The sequence below is a fragment of the Corvus kubaryi genome, unplaced genomic scaffold, assembly GCF_017639235.1.
Source record: "Corvus kubaryi isolate FWS band 111438036 unplaced genomic scaffold, C.kubaryi_AGA036_p1.0 split1-131, whole genome shotgun sequence".
NCBI classification, from domain to species: Eukaryota; Metazoa; Chordata; class Aves; order Passeriformes; family Corvidae; genus Corvus; species Corvus kubaryi.
The window spans coordinates 1,753,324-1,763,017 of NW_024582073.1; the positions used below are offsets into that span (position 1 = coordinate 1,753,324).

Genomic DNA, 9,694 nt, shown 5'->3' on the forward strand with positions numbered 1-9,694 from the left:
GTGGCTAACAGGATGGGAAAAAAAATGTCATACCTCATTTCACCCCTAGCATGGTACAGCTGGCTGACTTACGACCTGTATCTCCCCTCCCCATCTGGTCTTCACAGGCGTCCCTTGAAGCTTTTACTCCTTCACCAGCATATCCAGGTACCCCGCTCCCGTGTAACCCTGCCAGAGGCAAGGTCTGCTGCCCTTGGCCTTACTGCCCTCACATCCGAGGGCTCTGCTGATGCCCACGTGTTTTACAATACCCACGCACGCACGGGCTGTAGAAGATGCTGTGGGTTCTTCGTTCCTTGGCGCTCTTTGCCAGCAGTCCTGCAAAGCGCAGGCACTGCGCTCACGGAGTCAAGCCAGACTTGGACGGGAAAGGTGCCTAGGGACAGACTCTTTAAATGTAATTTTAAACTCTTCCTGTTCTATTTTCCCACTCAAATTCCGTGCCCTGCGCCCTGCACGTGAGACCACCGCAGCCCGCTGCCGCCGGTCCCGCCCACCGCAGGGCGGAGGAAGGGCCGCGGCGCCGGCGCTCCCGCCCGGCCGAGGGGCGGAGCCGGCTCCGTGCGCCCGCCCTGCTCGTACGCCGACATGGCGGAGTATTCCTGCGTCAAATCCACCAAGCTCGTCCTCAAAGGGTCGAAAGAGAAGAGGTGAGGAGCGGGCTGCCCGCCGCGCTCCCCCTGCTCCGCGGCAGCTGCAGGGGCCGGGACCCCCGGCGGGGCTGATGTAGGGGCTGGGCGGGGGTGAGGCCGGGCCGGGCCGGGCCGGGCCTTCCCTCCGGGCAGGGACACCCCGGGGCTCGGCGGCAGGGCAGGGGGGTCGGGCTGGCAGCCCCTGGCTCCCGGCCGGGGTCAGGGACCCGCTCCCGCAGGGCCTGGGCGAGAGGCCGTGCCAGAGAGAGAGAGCGCGGGGCGAGGGCCGGGTCGGCGGCTCGTTCTCACTTCTTTGCATCTCCCCTTGCAGCAAGAAAAAGCACAAGGAAAAGAAACGGAAAAGGGAAGAGGATGCGGCAGAGCAGCTCGATATTGTCGGTGAGCTGCTCTCCAGAAGTTATGTGACAGTGTGGAAACTGTAGGGGATACGGCAGAAGCTAAAGAGGTGGTTATAGGACTTTGTAAAGCAAGTCTAACCACTGTAGAGTGTATAACTATTTCTCACAACATCCTATTTGTATATTGGGATCTTCCTCGATTCCAGATGGAACTTGTGACACTAATGGAATGGATTCAGATTTTTATAGTAATAAAATAAAAGTAGTATTATCTTAATCAGGTAGGAAATATCTGTAAGACAGTATACAAGGAGAAAATTTTACTGTTCAAAAAATGTTAAAGTTGTAATTCTAAGTTGTGCACGTGGAAAGGGCTACCTTTAGCTTTGGAAGAATTCTGTTAGAGTCAAATGTTCAAACCCAGATTGGTTGGAACAACAAGTCTAAGGATTACAGCTCACGTATTTAACAGTAAGATGAAATAGTATTTCTGTTTCTGTTGTGCTGGAGAATCTAATAAATGGATATGACCCCAAAACTCAGGAGACTGATCCAGAGGGAGAAAATACTTTCCTTGCAAGGTGTCTCTTTGCTGCATCAGCTGAGTGAAACAGCTTGGTCTGTGGACTAACACAAAGAAGGGTTACAGCGCAGAAGCTTGTAACTAGGTATGTCAGCAGGTAGAAGAGCAGGACCTCCTGAAGCAGCAGCAGCAAAACCATTAAATTGGCTCTGGGCTATAACATAATGCACAAAGATTGGTAGATAGCAGTTTTATCTTCAGAACTTAAAATTCCAGAGAAGACATGGAAATATAATCTTGTGCTACTGTAATCAGAAATTGTGATTACTCTATTAATAAACTGTCATGGTTTTGTATTACAGGAAACTGGTGGGCTGTCAGCAATTTTGGTGAAATTACAGGAACTATAGCTATAGAAATGGATAAAGGAGCTTACATCCATGCCCTCGACAATGGCTTGTTTACACTTGGAGCACCACATAAAGGTTTGTTCCAGGCAATTTGAAAGTAATAAAGTTTTAATAATGAAATGCCTGAAAGCATAGAACTAGCATCACTTCAAGGCAGTGTTACAGCTAAAACCAGTTCAGTACAAAAAATGCAATAATTATAGCCAAAGCATGCAGATGACTTAAACCTAATGACTACCAATCAGTTTCACTCATCTAGTTTCATGCTGGCTTATGTGTGTAATAAATTGAACTGCACTGGAGATGATGACCTGTTAAAGGCCATACCACTTGCTGGATAAAAAGCAGTATAGTTTTTATTAAAACTTATAAAATGTTTATGGTGTCACTTGAAGAGTGAAATTGAAGGCAGATGAGTTTTAACACTTATTGCTGCATCCTTGTCTTAATATACTTGTTTGTCACTGCACAAGAGGACTACTAATGTGCTGGGATAATTAGCCTGTTCTTTGAGTTTGAGAGCTGTGACTCTGACACGCACTGTTCCAGAACCCTGACAGTGTGTGTGTTTCATCTCCAGGGTGAGATCAAAGCAACACTGGCCATAATTCTCTTGTTTTGGTTCTGGGGGATGGAGAAGCTAGTAGCTTTTAGAATACTGAGTTGAGTTACCATAGCTGAACCATAATGCATTTTGTTATGAAAGAAGAAGCATTACAAGGAGATTAATGTTTTCAAAGCCACCAGGAGAATTACAAAACATTCTCAACTATAAATTTCTTTACACAATGATCATCTTTGTTTTGTGTCTTGTTTTAAGCACTCTAAATATATGAATATAAATGAGCACCTGCATTGCTTTTTTAAAAGTGAATGCTCAAAAAGGAATTTTTAAATAAATAAATACTTTCCATAGTATTTAGGAATGGTCAATGTTTAATTCTCTTTGATACTGCAGTATTACTAGGCTAAAATGTTTTACATTTATACTTCATACTTAACTAATGAAAAATTCATTCCTCAGATGATGAAGGCCCTAGTCCTCCTGAACAGTTTACAGCAGTAAAGTTGTCTGATACAAGGTAATTACTGTAATGTTTCAAGTTTTGATACTTGTTATCTTTGGATTTTGTGAGAGCACATTTTAATACCCTTGTGAAATATATTGTCTACTACTAAATGTGTTTGTGATGTGTTGGATATTGTGAATTGCGTGAATTAAAAACACTTTATTGTTTTCCTGCATTTTCTCTTTGAGGATTGCTCTCAAGTCTGGTTACGGCAAATATCTTGGTATAAATTCAGACGGACTTGTTGTTGGACGTTCCGATGCAATAGGATCAAGAGAGCAATGGGAACCTGTCTTCCAAGATGTAAGCTGTTTGGAATAGTTCATTTGATGTTGCCAGTGTTTGACTGTGTTTTGAGTTGATCTATGTAGATGGTTTTTATCAGTGAAGTAAAAGCTTTTTGTAATCTCTTTCATATTGTAACTTATGATTTTCCAACCGCAATGCATTTAGTGTTATTGAAAGTTTTTAAATACTTCAATAGCTGCATTTTGGCAGCTATAAGCATCTTAAAAATGAAGGAGCCAGCAAGTCTGGTGACTAGCTATTGAAGTATCCAGGCATAAAAGAACTAAACACATTTACAGAGACTTTTAGTGTATTGTAGAGGATAAATGTTATAAATCAAGGATTATATACAACCTTGTAACACTTAAAATGTATTGTGATATTATTTCTGCAGAGGAAAATGGCGTTACTAGCAGCAAACAGCCGTTTTATTAGATGTAATGAAGAGGGGGACATAGAAGCCAAAAGCAAAACTGCAGGGGAAGAGGAAATGATTAAGGTAATCTATAACTTCTACAATTAATACAGGATTGGCAGGAATACTCAAATAAACAGGTGTCTGTGTGCTGTGATTTCCTGTTAATACAGTTATAATTGCTTCCTATAAGCTGTCAAGTGATACGGCCACAAGAAAGGGCTGCCTAAATTCTCAGTACTTCCTGTAGAGATAAGAAGATACTTTACCACTTGGGAGGACAAAAGAGTCTGTGTGATCTTCCAGGTAGTTCTAAACAGATTGGGACAGAAGAGAGGAATTATGACCGAATCAGGGACAGAGAAGGGTTTACCAGAATGATGCAGAAGGGGAGATCTTTTAAGAGAATCTAAAAATTGACTTTATCTGAACATGGAAAATACATGTGTCTCTCCAAATAGAGATACCTGTCTAATGAGTCAGAATAATAACATTTTTAAGTCAATCTCTGAATTGTACCTGCCAAGATTAAGAACTGTAATAGTGCTCCTTTGAGATGAAGGTAGTTATGTCTTTCCATAGTATCAAGGATTACACTTAACATTTCCCATATTTTGGGCAGCTCTTACTTTCATTGCAGTTGTCTCTGGTTGACCAGTTTGAAAACTGAGGACTTGAAAAGTCACTGTGACTCTCATTCTGTTAGGAAGGATATGTTGTCATGTTTAACCTATAACTTGCATTATTTAAAATACAGGTGTTTTCTATTGTGTTTTGGTGGTTTTTTCTTTTTTTCTTTCAATTATTAGATTCGTACTTGTGCTGAAAGAGAGGCTAAGAAGAAAGATGAAGTTCCACAAGAAGACAAAGGAAACGTTAAACAGTGTGAAATCAATTATGTGTATGTACTTTAGAGCTGCTAACAGACTCAAGTACCTTTTTTCACTTCTAATTAGGGCCATCTTTGGTGGAAGGGCCAAATTCCCATCCAGCCTTTCATTCGCTTTTCCTCAGCAGGACAAGGGAAGAAAACAAGATGAGAAAGCTCATCAATTGAGATAAAGGAAACATTCTGTACCAGATAGTGTCCCAGGGTTAACTGTGAAAAATCAATTAAATTTATTTCTTTTTAAATGGTTTAAGGCTGAAAGACAAAAAGTAAAAGCATCGCCTTTCCTTCTCCCATCTCCCAAGCTCAGCTTCACTCCAGACTCCTCCACCTGCTCCTTCAAGCTGCATGAGCTATGCGTCAATACACAGTGGTTTCTTTCAGCCACTCCTTTCCCACTTTTCTCCTGCTCTGGTATGGTCTTATTCATGGGCTGGAAGGTAATATCTGATCTGATGCCTAAAGCATCTCCTTCCTCTCCTTCTCTGTGCTTGATGTTCACACTGCCATTTTGCACTTTTAGGGTTTTTTACCTTTTCTGCCTGTGTGGCATTTTGCCTTTTCCTAAATATGTTTTCATAGAGGTGCCACTAGCTTTGCTGATGGATTTGCCTGTGTCCTGTAGTGGATGTCTTGAGAGCCAGCTCTGTCCAGCACAGGGCAGCCCCTGGCCTTTTCTCATAGAGAAAAGCCCTGCAGCTTCCCTGCGGTCAGCACCTTGCAGCTACATCCAGTACACTTTTGCTCCCTGATTTCTTATGCTAGTAGTTGAAGAAGGGGCTCTTTAGAATTTGTAACCACTTCATGCTAGTCACATAGGGGCTCATTCCTACTTAAACAGCTAAAAAAATAAAACCTGAATTGTTTTCACCTACAGAAGCCTTAGTGCTACCTTAGTACTGGGATGGTTTGCTGGATTTTATTAGGTCAGTTATCTGCTGTTTTAATAGGAGCTAAGATTCTTACCACAGCTGCTGTTGTGTTGAAAAACATTTTAGAGAAGTTTCAGTCCTTTACTATTTGTCTTCCCCCTTACAGGAAGAAATTCCAAAGTTTTCAAGACAAAAAGCTTAAAATAAGCAAAGAAGATACAAAAGCCCTGAGGAAAGCCAGGAAAGAAGGCACTTTTCATGAAGTGCTACTTGACAGGTACTTAGAAATAATGTATTGATTAAAAAACTACTGGGAGATGGACTTACAGTAAACCTGAGGTACAAAAGAGGGCTAGATTTCAGAGGGATGGGCTCCTAAGCATTTTTCTGCTGGTGAGTGTTGTACCTGAGTCCTGGGGATTGCCACCTTTTTTCTTTTTTTTTTTTTTTTTTAAATCTAGATTTTCACTTCTTTAGCTGAAGTTTGCAGGTTTGAATTTACCTGTAAATTAGTTCTTTTGGAAATCTTTATTAGTTCTTTTGGAAATCTTTAACTAGGTTGTTCAGTTTGTTTAGTACAGAGTTGTTGAGGGATTGATATTTTTAATGACAAAAATTGAGCTAATTTTTAACATTTTTCAGTACCTGTGGTACCAGCACATTTTGGAGAGGCAGAAGTTGCATTTTAAAGAGAAAGAGCATTTATTAAGGACAGTCTTCATCTTATCCAGTGGGAATACTTTTTTTTCCCCCCTGAGCTGAGACTAAAGAAGTTGTCTTGGATTTTTAAAGCCTTTTACATCAGTGTATAGTATAAATATTTGCATTAATTCAGTCAGTGGAATGCAGAAAACTATTTCTGATAATTGAAAGTGATATGAGAACACTGCAGGGCTCTCACAGGTGGTCAGCTTCAGATCACACTGAATCTGAATTCCATTTCTCAGAGGAGACAAAGCGCAATCATTATGATTTGAAGGGAAAGTCGAGGTTATCTTTAGACACTGCAGTTCTATCTCCCTAGGAAAACAAAGTTAATTAACAAATTTAAAGTGTTGTTAGGCTTTTTTATGTGCTTTGAAGTAAAGTTTAAGAAAAATTGCTTTCAATGTATTCTTAACACTTAGAGGAGATAAAAACACCCAGGTGTAATTGTATTTGGTCTGAATCTAAACCTTGTTTCATTCACTCTTCCCATACAGGAGAGCTAAAGTGAAAGCAGATAGATACTGCAAGTGACGTCCATTTTCTTCTGCAACTTTGATGGCAGCATCAAATTGAAAATGAGTAAAATATTTTGTAATTTTTTTTTATTTAAGGCATTTTTTAAGTATCTTCAGAATTATATTAAAATTTTCTGAAATATTAATAATCCAGTTATAAAATCTTATTAGCTGTATCACTTGTGAATATTTGGCTTGTATTAAGAGAATGGCTCCAAGAAAAATTAAAGGTATAGCCATTAACAGTGGTAAGCTATCTGCCATATAACTGAAGCCCTGGGAGGCAGACTGTACACTGATTTAGTCCAGAGAGAAAGTTCCCTGGCTTTTAATTGCCTTTAGGACAAATTCTAGAAATAAATAGATGATTGTTCGCAAATGTTCCTGGCCAGAGTCAGGAATTCTTGGATGAAAAAAGCAGCATAGCTGTGAGTTTTGCTTTGGAAGAGAGGGAGAAAAAATGTTATTTTCTCCAAAGCTCCTTAGTTTGGTCTAGGACTGGGGATTAGGGCTCATTAACTAATTGTTGTTGTAGGTACCACGCTACATGTCCCTCCCCAGAAATGTGACTGATGTACAAAAACCATTGGAATATTGCAGTCCTGAAAGTGGCCTGCTGCCAAAACTACTCCCAGAATCACTGAGAAAAAGACAGCGCTGCAAGGAGCAGGATGTGGGCCAGAGTAACTATTTATTGCTAGTTCATTGCAGGTGTCATTGATCCACAGTCACTGTGACTCTTAAATACACTTGAAGTGAATGCTGATGGTGGAAGTAGAAGTAGACTGATATTACAGCATCTGTTTTTCTTTCAAAAACAATTTATGTTGTTTGAATAAAAACTTGCCTGGTAGAACCCACAAAAAGGATTACTCAAACACGGATACACCTGGAAGGCAGAAATCTATGCTCTGGTGGGGCAGGGTGCTGAAAGGACTGCTCAGTAGCAGAATAAGAGCCCAAGAGTTACCCTTGAAAGGGAATTTTTCATTCATGTTAGTGTAAATAGGAGAATACAGTGTGTTGCAAGTAGCTATAAGTGATAGTAAGGGAAAAATAGAACTGGGAGACATGTTTGTCACAGAGTGATGAGTAAGTGAAGGAAAAAGCAATGGCTGAGCAAATGAAATGAGACTGTCCCGAGCAGAAGAAGTACTAGAACTGGCAAGGGACTGGCAGCCTTGCAGAGAATGAGGGTATTTTAGTAGCAATGGCGTTGCCCTGTATGTTGGGACTAATGATGCACTAGAGTCTTGAGAAAAGGTGTTCTGAGATAGCACAGAAACAGGGATCTGGGGAATTCACTGGAAATCTGGTCCCAAGAAAATGAAGTCAAAGGTATAACAAAATGTTGAAGATCAATGTCTGTCTTTAACTGTTGCTATAAGCAGTCTATTTGGATGTTTTCCCAATGGAGGTATTCATGGAGTCATCTTGAAGATACTACGTCCTGACAGTAGTGTTAGCACAAGGAGCTTTAATTTAATTGAAACCAAGAGGAAAAGGGGGAAGTAATTTGGGTAGCCTCTACCTATGGGGGAAGGAACAGATCTGGAGAATGCTAATACAGTACTGGATAGATGAGTATGGGAGAGCAGAAGGGTGGACATATGGGCTAAATATCAGCGACACCAGCTGTCAGTACAGTTAGCAACTTAATTGAACATCTTAAGCTTTTTCCTTCTTAGGTTTTTGAAAATTGACAGAAGAAACCTAGATAACTAAATAGAGGGCCTAAGGTACTGGTGTGGGCCCTGGAGCCAAGGCATTGTGATAGGAACACAGTAGAATAGCCATAGTCAGAGAAGGTGACTGGTGCTGGAAGATAACTTTCTTAAACTGAGAATTTCTTTACCAGTGAAAGAACTAAACCAGAAGCACAAAGAGGCTTCAAAAAAAGTACACTGCAAAATGTCACAATGGCATCATTATGTCTTGAGAGCATTTGGAGAGAGTTTTTAATTTCCCAAAGTCATTGTTTATTTTCTCCTGTTAAATATGTACTGAAGATGATAAAGCATCTAGACAAGGATAGTAAATTCCCTAAAATACTGTCTGCCCCAGATATAAAAGATGAGCAAAAGGGGTTGCAGATGTTCAGGAAATAACTTAATTAGACCAACTTAATCAGAGTCTTTCTTACCATAGCCCGTAATAGTATATTCAGATATCTGGAAGTAAAGATGGGATTATTGTCTTAGATGTATTTGTTTTCAACTGAAAATATTTTCCAGACCCTATAGAAACTGCCTGATCTCCTGTTTTTAAAGAACACTCCCATGAAAATTTCAAGGTTTATCCTGCTACACTGTAATTTTCCTCAGTTTCTAAATCCACAGATTGGTTCTGTGTCTTCTTTCACCAGTGCTTAATGTTCTTCTGCCTTGGTCTCTAAAGCTCCGTGCAATTCCCAGCTTCTGCTCTGAGCTGGCTCCTTCCTACACTGTTGCATGCCCTCCTCCCAAGGCTTTCCCACACTACAGTACATTTTTTATCCTTTCCTGTCTCTTAATTTTTGCAGTTTGATGCAGCTTTCCAATCAACCTTCTGCCAAGGACTTCCCTTCTTTTTCTTGCCACCCCCACTTTGTTTTGTAAGAGAGTTAATTGCACAGGCAATTAAGTCATGATGTTAAAGACTGCATCACTTCTTTTCTGTGTGCCTAAAAACACGTGACACGTCTCAGGCACTGCACAGAGCACATGAGACAAGCTAAAACACAGGCATCCTGGAAGGTTTTGAGTACTTTTCATGGTGCTTCCACCAACCGTTGCTGATGTACACACTCATGAAACATTCATTTGCTCACACTAAAATGATAATGGTCATACTAAAATGACAGTATGCACCTACTTTGGCTGCTGGTTTGTACTTGATATTACAACATCCTGGTCTAGTGGAAGGTGTCCCTGCCCATAGCAGGGGGCTTGGAACTAGATGGTCTTTAAGGTCCCTTCCAACTCAAACCATTCCACAATTCTTTGAAAGAGATACCATTTAAATAATAATTAGA

The 9,694-nt window shown here is 40.6% G+C and overlaps 1 protein-coding gene across 1 annotated transcript; it reads left to right on the forward strand.

Annotated features, from left to right (window-relative positions):
• Positions 1-510: 510 nt before the first annotated feature.
• FRG1 (FSHD region gene 1) lies at positions 511-6,827 on the forward strand. The gene is made up of 9 exons (XM_042053255.1): positions 511-650; positions 964-1,031; positions 1,877-1,999; positions 2,949-3,006; positions 3,183-3,297; positions 3,677-3,781; positions 4,507-4,598; positions 5,625-5,735; positions 6,661-6,827. The coding sequence occupies exons 1-9, from the start codon at positions 589-591 to the stop codon at positions 6,695-6,697; spliced, it is 771 nt and encodes a 256-aa protein (XP_041909189.1). The 5' UTR covers positions 511-588; the 3' UTR covers positions 6,698-6,827.
• The last annotated feature ends 2,867 nt before the right edge of the window (positions 6,828-9,694 follow it).

What these genes read in the sequence shown, in the direction of transcription:
- FRG1 (XM_042053255.1), top strand. Translation starts at nt 589, where the DNA reads ATGGCGGAGTATTCCTGCGTCAAATCCACCAAGCTCGTCCTCAAAGGG. An exon ending in ACTTGGAGCACCACATAAAG is followed by an intron (nt 2,000 to 2,948) that starts GTTTGTTCCAGG and finishes TTCATTCCTCAG; the next exon opens with ATGATGAAGGCCCTAGTCCT. An exon ending in CAGTGTGAAATCAATTATGT is followed by an intron (nt 4,599 to 5,624) that starts GTATGTACTTTA and finishes TCCCCCTTACAG; the next exon opens with GAAGAAATTCCAAAGTTTTC.